The 24,254-nt window shown below is 38.6% G+C and overlaps 1 protein-coding gene across 2 annotated transcripts; it reads right to left on the bottom strand.

Annotated features, from left to right (window-relative positions):
• Nucleotides 1–284: 284 nt before the first annotated feature.
• LOC131164619 (trigger factor-like protein TIG, Chloroplastic) lies at nt 285–24,241 on the bottom strand. 2 transcript variants are annotated; one of them, XM_058121939.1, is made up of 15 exons: nt 23,802–24,241; nt 18,182–18,265; nt 17,424–17,552; nt 16,956–17,039; nt 8,515–8,640; nt 8,372–8,427; nt 5,800–5,983; nt 4,871–4,961; nt 3,315–3,469; nt 2,783–2,875; nt 2,605–2,697; nt 2,075–2,155; nt 1,801–1,950; nt 1,456–1,551; nt 285–628 (listed from the first exon to the last, which is right to left on the bottom strand). In XM_058121939.1, exons 1-15 carry the CDS (start codon nt 24,102–24,104, stop codon nt 551–553), a joined length of 1,803 nt encoding a protein of 600 aa, XP_057977922.1. In that variant the 5' UTR covers nt 24,105–24,241; the 3' UTR covers nt 285–550. The 2 variants fall into 2 exon arrangements, with proteins under 2 accessions (XP_057977922.1, XP_057977932.1); XM_058121949.1 differs by lacking the exons at nt 8,372–8,427; nt 8,515–8,640 and having other exon boundaries at nt 16,951–17,039; nt 23,802–24,235.
• Between the last annotated feature and the right edge of the window lie 13 nt (nt 24,242–24,254).

Below are 24,254 nucleotides of genomic sequence, written 5' to 3'. Positions count from 1 at the left end.
GTGAGATTAAAAGCCAACCAAAATGACACCAAACGAGTGAATTGCAATATAAAAAGATTATTTTTAATATTTGTTCTCATCAAATTGGCCAAATGGGAATGAACTTGAACATGTTCCAGTGGCAACTGCTTTAACATAGAACCTCATTAGTCCAGTAGGTTCGCTAGCTGCTCTCCAGATTTTGTCGTCTCCCACTGATCGTAAAAATTGAAAAGTGATCAAATGCCAACCTTCCTAGAGAAGAACAAAATCTTGTGATTTTTCATTTTACATGTTGACTATTAAGATCTGAAGCTAACATGCATTCTTTTTTCCCCAAGATGAGTTTACATCAAAATTTACAACTCTATGATACAGATTCCCGTTAGTCCGTTGCTAATTTTTTTTTGTTTGTTTCCCCTCCATCAATGGCGTCAAATATACAACTTTTTGGAATATCATATAGCAAGAAAAAAAAAATAAATTCCAAACATGAAAGAGTGGCTCTGATGCATTTCCTAGCTTCCCACTATAAGGCCTAATGAACAATACTTCCTCCTGTGCTTTCTCCTCACCTGGTTATGTACTGAATCTCTGCACGTTCTCTCAACCATTCAAGCACCTTTGCTCCTTCTAGTATCTCTTGCACCTGCACAGAATTCAAGTTGAAGCACCAAAAATAATTAGCAATATTTAGTAGTTTGAAAATTGAGAAATTAGGCAGGACACCAGACTTTGCAGGTCATTTATTGTGCCTAAAAAAGAACAACAGGGCACACTTTGATTAACATGCACATGATATGCTAATCATTTGGTTCAAAGATGACAGTGCAGAGGGTCAAAGATGCCCTTCAAGTAGCCATTTGGTTTATGGAATCTTTTGAGTATTTCCAGGAATAAGGGCTGTAAATCCTTGATGTCTATTTCTGTGTCTTGGAATCTTACATAGTGGACGTTTGGGATTACCTGAGAATCCATTACAACAATATATGCCCACAAAACAGGTCCATCTATTGATAATCGAGATTCTCATGAGAATTACATCCTATTCTCAGACATAGGATTCCCAGGCATGTAATTCCCTATACCAAATGCCTAGTTCAGTTGGTCATAGGTAGCTGTTATACACACTACTGTCTATTTGACAAACATCTATGTTTTCATTTACTAGGCATTTGATTCAGGAAATCACGTGCATGGGAATCCTATGCTTGAGAATAGTATACCAGTCCCATGGGAATCTGGATTACCAAAAAAATAAGCAGGAATATTTTGTGAGCGTAACGGACTTCCAGGGAATCCTTGATGCCTCCCATCCAGAATTCCTAGAATGAGCCAAACATGAGTATCAAGAATTCCCAAATCACATTCTTGAAAATTGTTGATTTCTCGAACCAAACAACCAGAAAGGGATTGGCAGTAAAAAAAGAATACACAGTACCAATCCAGCTCTTTAACAGAGTGGAAGATACTAACCTGTTCTTTCACTCGCTCTTCATCATATTCTTGATTATGGCGTTTGAATTCGGCAATGGAATTCTCAACCTCTCTGACAAGCTCATCTGTTGAAAACTGTAATACAATCCAACAAAAGTGTTTATCACTGTAGGGATGTGATTACTTGATAAGGAGAATGTATGATGCTCACATTCTTTATGTAACAGCTGACAATCATGAAGATGATCAGAAACAGCCAGTTCTCAACATATCGAATTGAATTATTGAATAACCAAATGAAAATTCTTGAGGAACAAGCAAATGCAAGTCATCGGTAAGCACCCCCATTGATGCTCAGAGAATATTTGAAAGGCAGATGTTTACCTGCAAATTTTCACGCTTAAATATATCTCCGACAGCCAGATTCTGTTTTATCACACTTGTTATATTCTCTTCCTGGTTTTGTAGGAACTCAGCTACTGCCCTTGGACTAGATAGAGATGCCATCTGCTGTTCATTTAATTGCATATTTGCCTGCACAGATAACAAAATCATATGAGAAACAGAAGACACAAACTGCAAACTGCAAACTGCAATCAATGTAAAGCCCTGAACAACCCATTCCCCCAAAGAACACCGGGATTTTGTAAGTGCTGACCTGTATCTGAAGAAGTTTAGCTCCATAAAGCTGCCTGCCTTGTTCTTCAAACAACGAAAGAGGAATATCAACTTCAATCATCTGAAATTAAAAAGAAAAACACCCGAGTGCTGAAAAAGAGATGCAAAACAAAAAGAAGAGGAAATATGATCCGTTTCGGCAACAGATTATTCTGTTGACAGCTGTGTGTGTGAGAGAGAGAGAGAGAGAAAGAGAGAGAGATCTCTTCGAATAATTTGTAGATTTGATAACTGACTATCAGATAATACTGAGATTTGTAATGAGGATTTACTATTTGGATCGTGTCCAGGCATAAGTCTAGCCACCAACACTTAAGCAAATGCTTAGTGTAACAACATTGAGTTGGGAGATCCATATGCCTAATCGGCAATTCTAACAAATTTCTCCATGATAATAATACATGGAATTTGCATGCAAGAAGGAAACAACGTGCAATTCCTTGCAGTATTGCTTGGGCAGGGATAAAAAATAGAAACCCAAAATACTTCTATTTAAGAACCAAAAGGTACCTCCCTGAGCTGATCTAGAATTGCATTATCTGTTGCTTGTTCTCTAGCAGTTTGCTCCACTTCCAGGCATTTTTGCAATAGCAAATTCTCGACCTATAGATTCAGTTCGTCAGTCAATATTGATTTTAGTTTTAAAACAAAAACTATATCAGAAGTCCTGAGAGCATGTAGTGTTTACCTGCCCCAGGGTTGTGCATCCAGGTAAAAGGCTATCAGAAAGCGAGTCATCCAGCTCTGGCAAGTCTCTATAGAATAGTTCTTTGCATTCAACCTAATAAAAAATGAAGGAGAGAAAAAGAAAGAGAAATAAATTTGATTGCTATTCACGAAAATTTTATGAAGATTTTTATGTTCAGAATTACATTGTCTTTTGTAGAAGTGGAATTTCCAAAAAAGTTGAGGAACAAATACAAAATCACAAAATTGAGAGAGGCTGGACAGAAAAATAAAACATTCAAAATTCCTACTTGTTGAGCAATCTGAAAAAAACATCAGAAGCGTGGCTAAAAAAAAAGTGCCCATTTATCAGCATATAAAAATGCCTGACAAAAATATTTAGAAAGAGTATTTACGAAAAAGGAAAAACAAAACAATCACAATCACAATCACTACACATTCAATCCATAAATGCCTTCAATTTCCATTTTTTTTTAAAAAATAAAAAAGAACACGTGGCTATGTGGATTTCTTCATCTCAAAAAGGAACTCACAGTAAATTGTGCATGAACACCACGGAGATTTTCTTGTTTCCATGATTCAGGAAATACGAGTGGAAAGGAATTTGTTTCACCTCGTTGAATTCCAATTATCGAGTCAAGAAAACCAGGAAGAAGTTTATTACCATCTTCTGTATCAAAGTGAAACCCTGCAAAGAAAAGAAACAAAGCCAGAAACAGTTCAAATACATTAATCATTAACCAAACATGGAGGGGGAACAAAAGGTATGAATTTAGTGTATTAAAAGAATTCATCTTGGTTAGTGTATTATGTTTGCTTGTGATTGCTTGTCTTATGTGCATGTGATGAGTAACCATCTAGGTTTTATGTTTTGAGCACTATAATGCCTTTGTCAAAAAGGAGAATGTTTCCTCAGTTATTTTAATGTTTCCATGTGCCAAAGCTAGAATGTAGAAAGCTCTATAGAGGAGGTGAGAGCTCATCAATCATTGTAAAGCTCATTAGCTATTGTAAACGTGTTTATCCTACTTGCCCCCATTTATAAACACACGTTGCCTACAGATGTAAGTCCCACTAGGTGCTCATTTGCATTCAATGGTTGTGAATTTGTTCATGTGGTGAAATCGTGGTATCCTTTCAGTTGACTAGTTAAGTTAGTGTGCTATAACTAGAACCACACGGCGCTTCACAAGGTGTGAAGTGTTTGGCCCGTGACATCTTGACACAAGGCTAACATGAAACTCATGCATTTATTTCAAGTTAGTGAAGAAAGAAAAATTAGAGAGCAAAGAGCAACAAGGGCAAGTGGGGGCAACATAAGCAAAAAAAGAGCTGAAAGCAGTCACACTTCTGAGACATGATGAAAGAGTGAAACAATATCTTCTGGTTCATGTCTCATTGCTGTAAAATTACCAGAACTTTCTTTTCAGAACAGATGCCATTGCGTTCCTATTCCATGCATAAGATATTCTATGGCACCAAAGGCTCATCAAATGAAATGTCCCACAAGGTCATTGCAAAGTTGACTACCATTCAAAGAAAAAATATTAATCACATAGCAAGACACTTTATATGATTCAGTTGGTTAGGGTATTTCTAAAATTCATAAACTGAAGGTTTGTTAATTTGTATCCATGCATTTAAAACAGATATAAGCCCGAAAAAGGATAGTTTCTTTAGTGTCAACTAAGTATTTGGTATCCTCGTCACAATATACTATCCCCAACCATCTGTAAGACTATAGGCCATCATTCAATGAAGCCCATATTGTTCTATTTCATTGGGAATACATCCTTTTGCTGGCTTACATCCTTTTGAAAACATCATTCAATGACTATAGGCCACTTGTCATTGTTAGTCCCACACCCTAGGTTTTTGGAAGTTCAGACACAACACATCCATATGTCATAAACTACTCCTCTAGTCTCTTTATCCCAGTTGCATGAATTCTGTGGATCCATTATGGTAGATGCTGCACACTAAGTCACTTAGAATGTAATATAAGGAACAGATATTATACTTGAAGAAAGAATATACTTGATGCAATCCAAAATAAACAGTGAAAAGCAAATAATCCTGATAGGCAAACCTTTGCTCTCTGCAGATGGAATTTTTTGAACATTTGATTCATCTTGATCAATTGTTGTAGCTGATATATCAAGGACTGCAACATCACCGATCTGGGAAAGTTTCAAGTTCTTATAAGTTACTAAATTCAAATAGTTCGGGTCCTTGATACAGAGAATTCAGTTTGGCATTTTCTTGTATAGAAAGCTTAATGAATATATAAATTTGATTGTGGTCAGTACAACGTGTTAAGCACAGGTCAATCAAAAGGGAAGAAGCAAAACGGGGCTGACGCTGGCAGAGGCCAAGGCCCCAATTCATTCTACCCACCACGAAAACCTGCTTCATCCTGGTGAATGAGGAATGAAAAGGAATCTTCTAGACATCCAGTTGAATGGAAATATTGAATGCTGTAAGTATAACATTGATTTTAATATCTGCTGACATGTATCTTTTCTTGCATTGAAAATTTTTTTTTTTTTTTTTTATATTATGTTTAAATATTGGCTTCATCCTTATGAATCAAGAATGAAAAAGGAAGTTTGTAGACATTGCATTTAATGAAAATGGTGAATGCTCAAAGGAGAAAAATTGATGGTAATATTTTCCAACTAGATGGACAAAAATTCCCTTTAGTGACATTACAGAAAGAAATATGACAAGGAGTTTCATATTATAGGGGGATTTATTGAACTACCCACTCTCTATGTCATTTAATTGGTAGGAGGCAGCCCTAAACAAACTTTTTATCTTCTGTTAAAAGATATGATGACTCCCCCACCCCAACCCCACGTCTAATATTTGCCCTGATCACATCCAATCATTCCTTCCTCTAGAATAGATTTGGTTATGAAGATCAAAATAATTAAAAAATTTGAAGAACAAATAATATCAGAAAAGAAAGGAAAAAAAAAACTTGCATCTGATTCAAGTAGCTTAAACACGATTCACCTGTAGTCCTCTGTTCGTTACAATCCTAAGCGATCCTAGAGACTTATAACGACGTCTTAATTCTTGCTCAGAAGCTCTCTTGGCATCTATATCTCTGTCTAGCTCAACAAAAACCTTCAAGTTCTTGTATCCATTCTCAGGAATCCATTTGATTTCTGGTGTTACATCAACAATGACATCGTACCTGAACCACAGAGTAAATATGTGAGCACAATCCACAAAAATGCAAGCAAGAACACACTGCATCACGCCTCCTTTTTCCTTACTTTTAAGGTTAACATAACATAGAATTCATTGAAATTTCATCCAGGAGAACAGGCTGAGCAACAAAGCAGACACAGTGAACAAGGCTCCTGAATTCTATTTTATGGCTGAGAGGATGAGTTGGCTTTTCCAGTATCTATAGAATGAGCACTGTGAACTATCTGCTTCATACCTTCCCGCTGTGTGTAGCCTTTGGCCACTAGTCGTGCAGCGCTCTATCGAACCATCAGCACGCTCCTTAATTTTAAGGTGGCATGACCTTTGTTTATGTATCAAGATATTCTTCTGTCATTTGCTAGGGAATACTTCTTGAAACGTTTGTGTTCAGGCAGTATGAACTAGGTGGTCAACTAGTATCCCAGCATGATTTCCAGGTTTCCCCTTAAATCACATTGATCAAGCAGTTGCCTAATGTTCAGTCATTAGACAAACCACATATTTAGATAATATTTTATAGAAATGAATACAAATACATTATTTATACCTTGAAAATGGTAACATGCTTTCAACAAAGGCCAAATTCAGACAAATCTTCCTTCTCTCTACAGAAGTTGATTATGTTGATCATGGATATCTGAGATGATTGTAGTTGGTCACAGCAACAAAAACGTTGGCTCTTTAATAAATTGGTTGTTGGCAATTGAGATTGATGAGTTCAAAGGAAAGGGTGTCCCCGAGCCACAAGGCTCCCCATTTTGCAAGGGTAGGGGGAGGGTTATCACAGTGTACGCAGCCTTACCTCTGCTTTTATTCAGAGAGGCTGTTTCCACGGACTCGAACCTGTGACCAACTAGTTACAAAGGAGCAACCTTATCATTGATCCAAGGCCCAACCTAAGATCGCTGAGTTCAAAGACTAAGTGAAAATCCCTTGCTGTTACTGTAACGACCCGACCCTTTACACGGACTCAGGTGTCACTCACATACATCAAATACCTATACCTGTTCAAGATATGGAAACAACCCGCCCTAAACAGGGACATACAGGTGTAAAACATACATAATCATGATGTAAATGTCGCGGAAAAACATAAACATCCATTGGGATTACTACTAGCCTTATACCATAGTTCACTAATACATCCATAATTTACATACATTCGGACTTAGAGTAATCGTCATATTACAACCCTCCAAAAAGGACTTTCATCAAGTTTAGTACAAAAATTTAGATGCTTACGTAAGCTAACCAAAATAACCTCCCTAGTCCTTTTATCTACTAGGACCGACGCACGGATGGACCTGAAAACAAAGGTTGTAAGATAGGGTGAGACACCTCTCAGTAAGGAAGAAGGAGTTACAACAGTGTGTGACTGCATACATGCATATTTTCATTCAATATCTGGAATATAAATCAAATATTTTCAATACAGTAATGCATCAGGTATATTATTATTCATATTACAAAATTCCCACATCTGTCTTTTGACCATTTAATGATTTATCAGATGACCAACAACAAAATATCCCTATAACCAGTTTTACCCCGTGGCTCGGGTTGTGCATTGATACTCGTCCAATGCCCTGTTCGTGCAGGCATTGTCGAGTACCTACACACGATCCGACTGCCTCCATTGGCCCAATATCAGCCAATGGTTTCACCTTGCTAGCCGACCATCTTGGTACCCACATCGTTTAGTACGTGTGGTTGCACGTGTACATCTAGCTACGATATCGTGCCGTATCATATAACAGTGGTTTCATTTCACTCTGTAAGAAAGTATTTTTCAACCTTCCCGGGACTCTCAAGCTGTGGATCCGTGTATCATAAATTCAATTTATACAAATATGATTTTATCTCCCATAATCTATATCAATAGTATAGAAATAATTCCAGCGGGTTCAAACCGGCGTCTTTCCACCTGGTTTACCCCTCTTTGTTTACTGATGCGGCTCGGTGTATCACCAGCCTCTGTTTATCACATTGTCAGTATAACAAATTGAAATTTCATTCCTATATTCTATATCAGTAGTATAGAAAATACATTCATTTCCATTTCAACATATATCACACAAGTTTAATACAAAAACCCGCTAAATGATAGAAATTTAATATACATAGTTTAACTGAATAAATAAAGGATTCGAGCCTCTCCTACTATAGTATAAACACAAATAAACAATATTTGTAAAATTTGGAGATCACACGTCGAAATCCTCGTTTTTACCAAAAACCGTAAAATCGTCAAACTGGCATTTCTACTCGGTAGAATTTCACAAATAAGCAGTTAAATCATACATAATAACATAAACTAGCGTTTTAGCGGTTTAGTTTTCCAAAATAACTGTTGTAATCAAATTCCCCTTACCTTATATTCGAAATGAAACTTCGTACGAAAACGGTCCAAAACAACAACTCGAGATCCTGAAAACCTAAAACCACAGAACATAACCTTACTATGTTTTCTACTGCTATCCAAATATCCAATCAAAATTAGGATCAGATTCCTACCTCGATTCTTGGGAAAACCCGAAACTCTCCGAAACGACGATCCGATCCACTAAAAGTGTAGAGTTTCCTCTTCTGATCCACGCAGTACCCTCCGTTTTTGGAAACGGATGATGAACGGCGAAGGATCTTAGAGAGAGAGAGAGAGAAAATGAGTGTGAGAGAGAGAGAGAGAGAGAGAGAGAGAGAGAGAATGAGAGAATGAGAGAGGATAAGAGAATTTATAGAATAAATCCTTGAGAGAGAGAGAGAGAGAGAGAGAGAGAGAGAGAATGAGAGAATGAGAGAGGATAAGAGAATTTATAGAATAAGTCCTTACTTAGCCCTTAAGTAATCTAAATAAATATCTCCTCCAAGATATTTATATAAAAATATCTAAAAATATCTCTTTTCAAAATATCTTCTCCAAAATATATATATATATATATTTTTTAGGGTCGGGTTACTACAATCTCCCCTCCTTATAAGAATTTTCGTCCCCGAAATTCACCAACTGATACCAAACATACTCTACCTTACGTCAGAGACCTACAGAAGAGTCGGCAGCCACCCTCAAAGCAGCTCAGGCGTGAAGTTATTATCTACCCTCGCTTATGACGGAGAAATACCGTGGTTACAATGTGATGCTTCGGAAGATTACACACACAAAACTCTCCCGAAGACCATACCACCTATACTACTATACATAATTACGTACCATCCGAAAATAACTGCGGGAACTTCTGGTGTATTTCTGACTCTAACTCCCATGAAGCTTCCTCCACTGTATGGTTACGCCATAATACATTCACTAGTGGTATTTCCCTAGTCTGTAACTGCTGAACTTTCCGATCTAATATCAGTACTGGTACCTCCTCATATGATAAAGTCTCACTAATCTCTAGAGGTTCGTAATTCAGTACATGCGATGGATCTGGTATGTACTTCCTCAGTACAGACACGTGAAATACATCATGAACTCGGGATAATGTTGGAGGTAAAGCTACGTCGATAAAGCCACCAAACCTATCCTTTCAGGATTTCAAAGGCCCGCATACCGAGGACCTAGCTTCCCCTTTTTCCCGAATCTCATCACCCCTTTCATTGGAGCGATTCTCAATAATACCAATCTCCTACTTTCAAATTTCCAACTCTCGCCGCCGAGTATCGCATAAACTCTTTTGTCGACTCTGAGCTGCTTTAAATTCTTTCCCTGATCAATGCGACCTTTGCAGAGTCTGCTGAAATCAGTTCTGGACCTAGTATCTGCCGCTCCCTACCTTATCCCCAGTACAACGGAGATTCGACACCGACGACACGTACAAAGCTCATAAGGTGCCATCTCTATCTCGCCTGTAAATGTTGTTATATGCAATTGCAACAAGCGGTTTATCGTATCCCAATTTACCAAAATCTAGTATACAAGCCTGCAACATATCTTCTAACGTTTGAATGTTCTCCTTTCGACTGTCCATCCGTTTGTGGGGTGAAAGACTTACTGACATCAATCGCGTCCAAGGCATCCATTAACTTTTCCCAGAAACGATATTTAAAACCGATCTCGTCTGAAACAATAAATATAGTAACTCCATGGAGTCGTACCCCTCCCTGCACTAAATTCTGCCGCTTATTCAGAGGTAGCTGACTCTGATTGGAATGAAGTGTGCGTCTTCGTCAAACCGATCTACTATAACCCCATATGGCATTCTGCCCAGCTTTGCCGCCGGTAAACCCGTCACAAAATCCACGAGACATGTTCCCCACTTCGCCACTCAAGGTGACGTCGAGTGGTTGAAGTGGTCCTGCCGGCTTCTGATGTTCTGCTTGTAATTCTGTTGGACATGTCAAGCACTGTTCTACAATCGGCTATCTCTCTTTTCATTTAGACCACCAAAAGATTCCCTCAAATTCTCGGTACATTTTCGACTATACCAGGATGTACAAGTGGTGAGCTAATCGGTGTGCCCTCCTCTAGAATACCCGTTTAATCACGGCATCATTCGGAACGCAAGCCCTGCTGGGAATCTCAGTATCCCATCACCAGAAATACTGAGTCCTGGCTTTAAAACCATTCCAACTCCGTCTATAACCTTCAACTAACTTTGGAATCCTCTTTTGCGCTGCGGATCCTCTCTTGTAAGGTCGTTGCAACCCCAGGCTGGCAATGACAGCCTAAGATTTTCTTTTATACCACTTCCAAGCCACTTTCTAAGTCCATATACAATTTGGTGCTGAACTCTAATCGCTGAAACATACGTATCATCAACTTCCGACTCAGAGCATCAGCTACCACATAGCCTTGCCTGGGTGATAGCTAAATCACCAGTCTAGTCTTTATCACTCTAACCACTGCGTTTTCTCCATTTTCACTCCTTCTGGGTTTGCAAAAGTAATTTACGACTTTTATTGTCAGTAAAAATCTCGCACTTTTCACCTACAAGTAATGCCCCTCCAAATTTTTAAATGCAAATACTAAACAGCTGCTAATTCTATATCATGTGTCGGGTATTCTTCTCGTAACTCTTTAAGTGACATATAAAGCGTAAGCATTAAACTCTTCTCTGCTGCTTAGACACAACCATACCGCTTCTTAGAGGCGTCACTATAAATAACTAATCACCATCCCTGAAGGAATGGTCAGGATTAGAGCAGTAATCAGTCGCCGTTTCAGCTCCTGGAAACTCAACTCACATTCCTCAGTCCAAACGTACCTCACGTTCTTCCTCGTGAGTCGCGTCAAAGGACCTGCTAAACTGGAGAACCCTTCTACAAAACGACGTAGTAACCTGCAAGACCTAAAAAAGCTTCTTACTTCCTGAAACATTCTTTGGTCTTGCCCAGTTCACTACTGCTTCAATCTTACTCGGGTCCACGGATACACCTTCCTTGGACCGACGTGACCAAGAGAAACGCAATCTGCTCTATTCAAAACTCACACTTCTTCAATTTAGCATACAGTTTCTTATTCCTAAGCATTTGCAAGACAAGCCTCAAATGCCCCTCATGCTCTGCAGCGCTCCTAGAATACACTAAGGATGTCTTCGATAAATACCACGACGAACCGGGTCTAAATATTCGTGAAAGACCCTGTTCATCAAATCCATAAACGCTGCAGGTGCATTAATCAAACCAAAAGGCATAACCATAAATTCATAATGGCCATACCGAGTTCGAAATGCCGTCTTAGGAATGTCTTCCACTTCACCCTTCAGCTGGTGATACCCAGATCGTAGATCAATCTAGAGTAGATCTGCGTGCCTTGAAGCTGGTCAAACAGATCATCGATGCGGGTAGCGGATATTTATTCTTTACCGTCACCTTGTTCAGTTCTCTGTAGTCGATGCACATCCTCATCGACCCATCCTTCTTCTTAACAAACAAAACGGGGCGCTCCCCAAGGAGAAATACTACGACGAATGTACCCCTTGTCTAGGAGCTCCTGAAGTTGTTCCTTCAGTTCTTTCAATTCAGCTGGAGCCATACGGTACGGAGCTTTCGATATCGGCGCCGTACCTGGAACTAGCTCTATCGCGAATTCCACTTCCTTGTCCGGAGGTAACCCTGGCAAGTCCTCTGGAAACACGTCAGGGAACTCGCACACTACAACAATTGTTTCCAACTTATTTTCTTCAACCGGCGTATCTTTCACAAACGCTAGATACCCTTGGCAGCCATCTAGGAGTAGCCTCCTAGCTTGCAAAGATGAAAGGATTCGTGGTGTAGAACGCACACACGACCCTTGGAATTTGAATTCCTGCTCCCCTGGTGGTTTAAACAACACCTCTCGCCTGCGGCAATCAATACTAGCACAACTGGCCGACAACCAGTCCATCTCAAGGATGATATCAAAACCATGCATGTCATAGACCACTAGGTTAACTGGTAGTATTCTTCCCTGAATTTCCACAGGGAAGTTATGGACTAACTTACTACACCCGACTGTAGACCCAGACGGCGTAGTCACTACCAGTTCATAATCCAACAGTTGCACCTCCAAACCACATAATTTAACAAAATTACGGGAAATAAAAGAATGCGTAGCTCCAGAATCAAAAAGTACTATAGCTTAATGAAAAAACACATAAATAGTACCTGTGACCACGTCACCAGCGTTCTCAGCGTCACCAGGAGTCAGAGAATATACCCTAACCTGGGCAGTACCCCCCTGCTGACCGCCACGCTGTGTCGGAGCATTCCCTCTGTATTGCTTCTGTGTGACTCCATCATTCCTCTGCCTCGGACAGTCTCTCATCTGATGTCCTTGTCTACCACACCGCATACAGGCTCCCGTAGACAACCAACACTGCCCCTGGTGTTTCTTACCACATAAAGAGCAATGTGGAACACTTGCGGCATTCTGGGACGTGCCGCCACTATTTTTTCTTCCATTTACTCTGTCCTGCCCCAGATGAATAATTAGGAGGCGCTGGCTTCTTCTTGGTAACCTGAACCTCTGCATCCTCCGGTAAACACTCCTCTGCTACCGTGGCTTTATCAACCAACGTAGCAAAATCCTGCAACTGCAGAATCGCCGTCTGCTTACGGATCTTGCTCCTCAGACCCCTCTGAAACTTCCAAGCCTTCTTTGCTTCATCAGGAATCACGAATGGAGCAAATCGAGACAGCTCCTGGAACTTGGCAGCGTATTGCTGCACTGTCAGTGAACCCTGCGTCAAATTCATAAATTCCTCCATTTTCGCATTTCTCATTGTGGCCGGAAAATAACGTTCAAAGAAGAGCTCTTTGAATCGGGCCCATGTCAACACTATCGGTATCGGTCGGTGCTCCTCCATCTGCTTTACTGACCCTCACCATCTCTCAGCCTCCCCTGCCAACTTGAACGTGGCGAAGGTGACTTTCTGCTTTTCAGTGCAGTTTAACACACCTAAGATCTTCTCGATCTCCTGGATCCAATTCTCAGCACGAACTGGATCTGTACCGCCCACAAAAGCAGAGGGCTTCAATCTGGTGAATTGCTCAATGGAGCAACCCAACTCAGTCATAGGACGATCCTGCCCTCTATTCGTACGCACTACCTCAGCCATAAGCTGCTGTGCCAATTCACGTAACACACTAGTAGAGTCGTTACTAGCCTCGGGGCCGGCACTATCACTACTACTGCCACCTATATTGGCAGTGATATCCCTGGATTCCATCTTGAAAACATTTACGAGAATTCATTAGAAGGTAATAGCCTAAGCATCAACTAACACTATCATACTATAGACTCAGTTCCTTAAATCCACATCCTGAATATCGATGTACTCCATTAATTTAACATCATCATTCTAACTCAAGTTCTGCTCTTCCACTTGGAAACAACACCATCAATAGATTGCCATGATTTTCTGAACCCTTCGAATGATCCAGAAAAACACAGAAGTCTGCCAATTGTTTTCATCTCCAGGTATACAAAACAAAACTCAAGGTCATATCCATGTCCTATACCCTGGTATATTCTAGACTGTAACAACTAGCAACTTCTTAGTTTAGCACATATCCCTAACCAGGCAGCATGAATCAAATCATACTTCCGACTGGCTACGGGCTCTGATACCAACTGTAACGACCCGACCCTTTACACGGACTCAGGTGTCACTCACATACATCAAATACCTATACCTGTTCAAGATATGGAAACAACCCGCCCTAAACAGGGACATACAGGTGTAAAACATACATAATCATGATGTAAATGTCGCGGAAAAACATAAACATCCATTGGGATTACTACTAGCCTTATACCAGAGTTCACTAATACATCCATAATTTACATACATTCGGACTTAGAGTAATCGTCATATTACAAACCCTCCAAAAAGGACTTTCATCAAGTTTAGTACAAAAATTTAGATGCTTACGTAAGCTAACCAAAATAACCTCCCTAGTCCTTTTATCTACTAGGACCGACGCACGGATGGACCTGAAAACAAAGGTTGTAAGATAGGGTGAGACACCTCTCAGTAAGGAAGAAGGAGTTACAACAGTGTATGACTGCATACATGCATATTTTCATTCAACATCTGGAATATAAATCAAATATTTTCAATACAGTAATGCATCAGGTATATCATTATTCATATTACAAAATTCCCACATCTGTCTTTCGACCATTTAATGATTTATCAGATGACCAACAGCAAAATATCCCTATAACGAGTTTTACCCCGTGGCTCGGGTTGTGCATTGATACTCGTCCAATGCCCTGTTCGTGCAGGCATTGTCGAGTACCTACATACGATCCGACTGCCTCCATTGGCCCAATATCAGCCAATGGTTTCACCCTGCTAGCCGACCATCTTGGTACCCACATCGTTTAGTACGTGTGGTTGCACGTGTACATCTAGCTACGATATCGTGCCGTATCATATAACAGTGGTTTCATTTCACTCTGTAAAGAAAGTATTTTTCAACCTTCCCGGGACTCTCAAGCTGTGGTTCCGTGTATCATAAATTCAATTTATACAAATATGATTTTATCTCCCATAATCTATATCAATAGTATAGAAATAATTCCAGCGGGTTCAAACCGGCGTCTTTCCACCTGGTTTACCCCTCTTTGTTTACTGATGCGGCTCGGTGTATCACCAGCCTCTGTTTATCACATTGTCAGTATAACAAATTGAAATTTCATTCCTATATTCTATATCAGTAGTATAGAAAATACATTCATTTCCATTTCAACATATATCACACAAGTTTAATACAAAAACCCGCTAAATGATAGAAATTCAATATACATAGTTTAACTGAATAAATAAAGGATTCGAGCCTCTCCTACTATAGTATAAACACAAATAAACAATATTTGTAAAATTTGGAGATCACACGTCGAAATCCTCGTTTTTACCAAAAACCGTAAAATCGTCAAACCGGCATTTCTACTCGGTAGAATTTCACAAATAAGCAGTTAAATCATACATAATAACATAAACTAGCGTTTTAGCGGTTTAGTTTTCCAAAATAACTGTTGTAATCAAATTCCCCTTACCTTATATTCGAAAATGAAACTTCGTACGAAAACGGTCCAAAACGACTAACGTCGAGATCCTGAAAACTAAAACCACAGAACAAACCTTACTACTGTTTCTACTGCTATCCAAAATATCCAATCAAATTAGGATCAGATTCCTTCCCATCGATTCTAGGGAAAACCCAAACTCTCCGAAACGACGATCTCGATCCACTAAAAGTGTAGAGTTTCCTCTTCTGATCCACGCAGTACCCTCCGTTTTGGAAAACGGATGATGAACGGCGTAAGGATCTTAGAGAGAGAGAGAGAGAAAATGAGTGTGAGAGAGAGAGAGAGAGAGAGAGAGAGAGAGAGAGAGAATGAGAGAATGAGAGAGGATAAGAGAATTTATAGAATAAATCCTTGAGAGAGAGAGAGAGAGAGAGAGAGAGAGAGAGAATGAGAGAATGAGAGAGGATAAGAGAATTTATAGAATAAGTCCTTACTTAGCCCTTAAGTAATCTAAATAAATATCTCCTCCAAGATATTTATATATAAATATCTAAAAATATCTCTTTTCAAAATATCTTCTCCAAAATATATATATTTTTTTTTCAGGGTCGGGTTACTACAGTTACACTCTGACTGGTCAAAATTTTTTCAATAAGAGAGAATTGTTTGAATTTTCAATCAATATTTAATTGACTTCATAATTAATGGATCAACATCTAAATTTACACATCAAAATGGAAATAATATGGCTACATTAGATTCATATATCTTTAATAGAGAATCTAGAGATGATTCTAATTTTGGGCTTTATCACTTTCTGTTTAATTTTAAAATTAATGCTCAAAAAATTGTCTCTACTTATTCTATGTTTTGGTGCAAAAATATCAAAGCACCAAAGAGCTTCTACATGCGCAGTTATTGACTAATTCTGCAATGACAATGTATTGTAACACATTATATAGGATACGTTTTAAATCCCCACTTGACCTAAAAGCTTAAGCTGTTAGGTTGTAGGCTAACCATATACATCAAGCCTTAACATTCCAGGCACATGTGGTCAAGTCTTATGCGGAGGGGTAGATAAACATTAAATAACACCCATTATGGGAATACCAAATCCAAATTGGACAAGTTCAAAAGTAAATGACAACTAGCAATAAGAATTGGACCCAGGAGCATTGGGCAACCATGGCTGCATATGGTGCTACCCAACTTCATGATTTTAGAGTTTAAGCAGATTGGCAGCAAGCCAATCATTTACATCAAGAGTAAATAATATGTTGTTTTTTATGCATCTGCATGCATGTGTGTGACCAATATTAAACTTCCCAGATAGCCTTAGTACTCTACAGCCTTAACTGGGCATGTTGACAACAATATATTGAAGTTATATCATCTATAACCAAGTGACAGTCACATTTATTCCTATAATGTAAACTTGCCAGAAGTAAAATCATGCAAGTGCACAATAACTTAAAAGGTTTAAATTTGCAAACCTTACAGAGTTGAAAGAAGAATAGCTCTCTTCCATATCAGAAAATTTGGTTACAATGCGGACAGAGTCTTTCAAAGCCCTTCCAGTCACCTTCAACATAACAACACGTCAAGAGAATAGTTAAGATGCCAATGCAAATGGTGACTAATATGAGGCACTATCTGACCTTGAAAATACACAAGGTAACAATGAAATTTTTGATTTTCTTGGTATGGTGGAATGGTCTTCTTTGTAGACAACCAAAAACTATCACTAAAACATTAGTTAATATTTAAATATTCATAAGAACTGTAAATAGTATGTCTTACATAGGGTGGTGAAAGCTTCAAACTTGTCATTACTTAAAAAAAAAAAAAAACAGAATGAAAACTATTTTGTCTAAGCAACAACACAAGCACAACTATTTAATCTAAACAACACCTATTAGTGTTAAATAGCTATTCGCAAGGACAACCAAATACGAAAATAACATACTGAAGACATGGCATGTGGAAGGGTCCTCTTCAAAATAGATTCAATTGTAGCCTTTCGAACATTTTGCTTGCCGGCATAGCTTATAAGAAGACTTTCTGGAACTTTCTTCCCAGGCCGAAATCCAGGGATCTGGGAATATAAACCAATTTGCAACATCAAGCCACTTCATTTTTTTCAGAAGCAAAATACCATGAGCAAATAATTAAGTGGAAATCCCTAAGCAATCTATTTTTTATTTTATAAATTGATTTATTTGCACAATTGCACTACACTTTATTTGTGTTTGGCTATATAATTTTTAGCTAGGGTGGACCACACATCTGTTGACATAAAAAATGAATAAGATGACACCAATATGGGTGTGGCAGGGTGCCATTGTCAGATAAAAAACCTTAACAAAATAAGCTGCAATAAATGTCGGTACATGAAATGGCATCCAATGCAACAATAATGTTAAGATAAGATGTTTTATGTCACGAGAAGTTGTGATGCCAACACTAGATATCAAATCAATTTATTCTACTAAGAAAATAAAGATGAATTTCTCTCATCATATAGTTGCCGCTCAGGTCTCAGCTAGACGGTGGGTGTGGGTGGACATAAACTAGTTCAAAGTTGTATGCCTCACAAAACTATAGTCTATCAAGACTCAAGATCAACAAATTAGCCACTATATTCAATTTCTAGACTAGTTTTATGCCGTCAATCCAGTGGTGATTCTAACAAGTTCTGCAAACAAAATTGCAGCTGTAAATCACCTTTGCCAGCTTCATAAACTCATTGATGACCCTTTTGTAGCAGTCCTCGCATACAACTGAGGGAACCTGCACAGTCAACCTAACCTGCAGAAGAAACACACAAAAATATAAATCATGGAAACAACCACTGCACGCTAATGAAACAGTTTAAGGGTCTAGTATTAAATCTGCTCTCTTCAGCCATGAAACTTGCCAAACAAGTTAAAATTGACATTATATCCGGCCAACTCTAAATAAAAGGCCAAACAGGTCAACGAAAAGTGCATTGCACACACATCAATATGTGTGAGAAAGATCCAACCTTTTTCAATCGTATGAACGTGGCAGTTTGTTGGTCTCTGTTCAATACTATTAAGAGGATCAGTTGGTCCCTTGGACAGTGGCAGTGTGTGCACTGTGTCAGCTAATTTTTGGGGGTTGAGGCAGTGCCATCCCCATTTGTTGGTGACTTGTCAGTGGTTGAGTAAGGGGTTAGCCTTATTTGTGATTGTTCCAGTTGCTCCGGAGGTTCATCTTGTTTGTCATTAGTTTCGTTTGTGAACATTGGCATGGAGCTGAATCGTTTCGGTATGTTCCCTTCATCACTGCCACAGACAACAACCAAGTTGGATGGACGGAATTATGTTCAATGGTCTAAGGCTGTTAAGATCTATTTGACATGCTTAGGTAAACTTGAACACTTGTTCCTATCTAGGCCTTCTAACGATAAAAAGAAGAAGCCTAGATTTAGGACGATGCACTTATTGTTTCCCTCTTGTGGAACTTGATGGAACCTCACAATGCCTAGATGTGCATGCATCTAGATGTATGCAAGGATATTTGGGATTATGTCAAGATCTTGTACTCCAGTAATATAACACGTATGTACAATCTATCCCTACAGTACTGTCAATTACAACAGGAGATAGGAGTGTCATGGAGTACTTTGTTGAGATGTCGCATATCTGTGAGGAGCTTAGCATCGTGCAACCTATAACTGCCAATGTTCGTTAGATGTAGAAGCAGAGGGAGTAGATGAAAGTTCTTTAGGTCCTAACGGGTTTGAAACCCAAGTTTGAAATAGCTTGCTCCCAAATACTTGGTAGTGCAAAGTTTCCATCCTTTGCTGATGTTTATTCTTGCGTCCTTTGTGCTTCCTCTAGCTCACATTCTCCCACCCTTGTATCTGATGTTTTAACCCGTGGCCCTGAGAGGACTACTTTCATCACACAGGGTCATTCTCGTTTTCAACCAAGGGGATGTAGGAATTCTCGAGGTAGAGGTACTCCTGGCAAGTGCGCTCATTGTGGATAAGGAGGTCATACTATTGAGCAATGTTGCCATCTCCATGGTAAATCTCTTCATGTCACTGATGCAGCCACCACGAATTCCATACTTTGGAGCCCAAATGGAGAGCAGTGTACTATATGTCAAAGAAAGAATATTCCAAATTCCAGCAGTATCAAGCATCCTAGCAGGCGTCCCTTCCCATTGCATCCCTTGCTTAAACATGTAACCCCACAGCTTGCCTGTTGCCAGTACATCTCGTCCTAGTCCTTGGGTTATAGATTCTGCTACCATTGATTGTATATAACAAGCTTACCTAATTTCTTCCCTACTCTTCAGTATCTTGAAAACTTACCTCATGTTATTCTTGCTGATGGATCCACCACCATCGTTAAGGGAATAGGAACCGTAAATCCCACTTCCCTCTACTTCTCTTCCTTTGGTTTTGTCTATTTCCAAGTTTCCTTTTCAATCTTATATTAATTAGCAAGATTATCAAATCTATGAAAATTTTCAATTCCCTAATTCTATGGTCATTTGTGATTTCAAGACATGGAATACAACAGGTGTGCAGCAGGTGGACTTTATCACTTTGAGTCGCTATCCCCTTCTATTGCCTGCATTGTTGCTATCACACCACTCCAAATCCATTGTCACCTTGGTCATCCTTCGCTGGAAAAGTTAAAACTACCAGTTCCTACTTTGAGTTCTGTGTCTAGTATTGAGTATCAATCTTGTCAATTAGGAAAGCATCATTGCATCTCTTTTGCTTCTTGAGTCCATAAACAGTTCAAGCCCTTTTATGTTAGTTCATTTTGATGTTTAGGGTCCTAGTCAGGTTGTGTCTACGTTGTTTCCGATACTTTGTGACCTTTGTTAATGATTATTCAAGGATGACTTGGCTCTATTTTATAAAAAAACGTTATGAGTTATTTCATATATTTTGTCCCTTTTGTTCTAAAATAAAGACTCAATTTGGTTTGCTAGTTTGAAAACTTCAGAGTGATAATGCTAAAGAGTACTTCAATACTCAATTCACTACTTATATGACTCAGTTAAATATTGTTCGTTAGTCATCACGTGCCCACACTCCTCAACAAAATAGGGTTGTAGATAGGAAAAATAAACATATCCTTGAAGTCACTTGCACCTTACTTTATCAAATTTATGTTCCTAAAGTGTTTTGGAGTGCTGTTGTACTCATTGCTTGCTATCTTATCAATAGGGTGCCATCCTCTATTCTTAGTAGTCAAATTCCCCACTTTGTACTCTTTCCCAATTCTCCTATGTTTTCTTTACCTCCTCCTATATTTGGGCGTGTGTCCTTTGTTCATTAGCTAACCCTTTGGTGGATAGGTTGGATTCTCATACTATAAAATGTGTCTTTCTACGCTACTCGTGCACTTAAAAGGATATTGTTGTTATAGTCTTACTTTGCATCGGTTTTTTGTTTCTGATGATGTTACTTTCTTTAAGTCTACACATATTGCTCTCAAACCCCAAGTACTTTTGAGATGCGTCTCTTCCTCTGCCTAATCTTCCAGTTCAAGTTTGTTGTTCTTATCCCCAGTCATCCACCAAAATCTCCATGTAGTTTGAGTCCTTCTCACTGTCTTGATTGTTCTACTTTGCAAGTATATTCAAGACGCATCTCCAAGGAAGAGAGTCCCCTCTAGGTTCTACTGCTATGACTTTGGTTTCCTCATCTAATGATCATATTTCCATGATGTTGATCCTTCCATTGATGTCTGGAAAGGTAAATGCACATGTACACAACATCCCATCTCCAACTTTGTTTTCTATGACTTCTTGTCACCCTTCTATCATTGTGTTGTACAATAGCATCCTCTATTATCCTTCTTAAATATGTTTCTAAAGCCTCAGCCCACTTTGGCTAGAGGAATGCAATGGTTGAAGAGATAAGTGAATTACAGGACAATGATAGTTGGGAATTGGTATCTCTTCCTCTTGATAAATCCATGGTTGGTTATGGCTAGGTATATACTATGAAAGTCAACCTTGATGGTTCTGCAGCTCGTTTGAAGACACGTCTTGTTGCTAAGAGATATATTCAAGTGTATAGTCTGGATATTCAGACGCATTCTCTCTAGTTGCCAAGCTTACTTCAGTACATTTGTTCATCTCCTTGGTCACCACTTGTCAATGGCCTCTATATCAATTAGATGTGACGAATTCCATCCTGCATGCGGAACTTGAGAAGGAGGTCCATATGAAGCAACCACTTGGGTTTGTTGCTCAAGGGGTTCAAGCTTAGTGGTGTTGACTCAAGAAAGCATTGCATGTTTTATTGTCTCTTAATTGTGTATGTGAATCATACTATAATTATAGGTGATGATAGTTAAGGTATTTAGGGCCTAAAACTTTATATACCAAGTTTTAGACCAAATATTTGGGAACATTGAATAACTTCTTGTGTATAGAAGCATCTAGATCTTGTATGGGAACGGTTTTTTCACAAAGGAAGTATGTTCTTGATCTTTTGGATAAGATTGGGCTATTCAAATCCAAACTTGTTGAGGCACTCATGGATCTTAATAGCAAGTTAGTGCCAAATATGGGTGATTTGTTGCTTGTCATAGGGCGGTATTGGACACTTGTTAGAAAGTTGAATTATCTCATAGTCACTCGACCGAATATATCTTTTGCAGCAAGTCTTGTGAGTCAATTTCTAGATTCTTTGAGGACAAGACATTTGGATGCAGTAATTTGCATCTTGAGATATCTCAAAGGTGCATCTGAGAGAGGTCTCTTATATTGAGATTAGGGCTGCACTTATATTTAGGGATATACTAATACAGATTGGGCCGAAACACATTTAGACAAAAGATCCACAATCAGGTACTTTATCTTTGTTGGTGGTAATTTGGTTTCCTATAACAGTAAGAAATAAATTGTAGTGGCCATGTCAAGTGGTAACTCAGAGTATAGGGTAAGGGCTCGCACTACAGGTAAGCTTTTTTGGTTGAAAAACATGTTGGAAGAATTGGGTTTTCCGCAGTCTCCGTTTATAGAGTTGATGTGTGATAATCAAGATGCTATTCATATTGCCTCCAACCTAGTCTTCCACAAGCGGACAAAACACATTAAAGTTGATTGTTACTTTGTTTGGGAGAAATTTCTGTAGAAGCTCATTACAACCACTCATGGGAAGTCCAATATGAAACTTGTTGACTTGTTTACTAAAGCTTTGGAGGCTGCTCATGTTAAGTCATTCGTAATAAGGTAGGAGCATATGATATTTATGCTCCAACTTGAGGTGGAGTGCTAATGGTTATTTTAGTCATTTAGCATTATTAGTATGGTTAATGTTATGTTAAGAAGTAAGAGTTAGAATAGGGTATTATGGTCATCGTATGTACTCGACATATATTATGAATAGAGGGAGCCACCTATCATTGTGTTAAGTCTTCCATTTTACCTCAAATCTCAACGGTCATATATAGAGTCCTTGCATATGCTAAGTAGTTCTCCAAAGAAGACAACTATAACATATCAACTGAATTAGGGGGGTAGGGAAGCATAACTAGATTTAAATAAGGATATATAAGAAAAACCAGGGTGAGCAATGAGTTAAGGATATTTTATAATAATATGAACTGAATTAGGGCGGAAGGAGGCATAACTAGGTTCTAATATATATAAGGGAAAAAAGAAAAAAAAAAATGATGGATGATGATTTTAAGGGGGGTTTGACTATAATATAGCAGAAGTTCTTCAAACGAAAATCAAACTATACACTTGTTGTTTGAACCTGCAAAATAATCAAATGGACCCAATAGGTTTACTTATCGAACACACACACAACCATCAAAGATGAACCAAGTAATGAGAAAAAAGTTTATAGCGAATAAGAGTGGTATTAACGATGATATCTATATCTTCTATACATTTAAAAAAAAGAAGGAATTTTCCTACTCTAGTGTCTATTTTTTATTTTTTAAAATATTGACTGAATAATAAAACTAATAAATAGATAAGAAAATAATAGGTATCCTGCAACTAAGCCATAACTGATTATAAGTAAGACAAAATATCTCATAATTAACCTATAATTATCAATTACTCTTCGTTTTATGTCGATTTTTTAACATCCTAAAATAGTCTTCTACAAATCTTAGGTTTTAATGAAAATTACAATATTTTCCCAACAACTTACAATAATCATATCAATAAGAAATTAATGTCAAAAAAATAACAGAAATGTGATTAGATTCTGAAAAAAAAGACCAAAAGTAATAAAAGAGGGTAAAAAAGTCTTATAAAAAAGGAAAAACGGAGGCGTGTTACACGCATTGCAGATTCGACTGCTAGTGATACTTAAAGGAAGACTCACACTTGAATTGGGCTCTTCGGTTTCGGCAACTTCGATGTCGGCCGGTAATCGGTCCTTTTCGGGGTTGACGGTTGTCGGAGACGCCGAAGCTGCGAAGCGACTACTCCATTTTCCGGTAGATGGGTGTTGAGGGCGGGCGAATTGGAGAGGAGAAGGGGAAAACTTGTGAGAATTAAAGGTTCCTCTTTTGCTGGGTTGAATTAAAGAAGCAGAGGTTGTAGGAGAGAGAAGATAAGGACGAAGCCGAGAGCGAGATGGCTTGAATTGAAGAACCGTTGCAGTTATAGAGCCACAGAGCTCCATTTCTGCTCTGGGGTAAGCACGGCCACAGCTGTTGAAGAAGACTGGAAGCTGCGAACTGCAAAAGATGAAGATAATGCGTTTCGAAGGAATGGGTACTTGGCAAGAAGAAGGAGCGAAAACGTATTTCACACACACAATTTCAAGTTTTTT

This window comes from Malania oleifera, chromosome 1 (genome assembly GCF_029873635.1).
Source record: "Malania oleifera isolate guangnan ecotype guangnan chromosome 1, ASM2987363v1, whole genome shotgun sequence".
NCBI classification, from domain to species: Eukaryota; Viridiplantae; Streptophyta; class Magnoliopsida; order Santalales; family Ximeniaceae; genus Malania; species Malania oleifera.
Note: the sequence above shows the minus strand (reverse complement) of the source record. Positions and strands in the feature narration are given on the sequence as shown.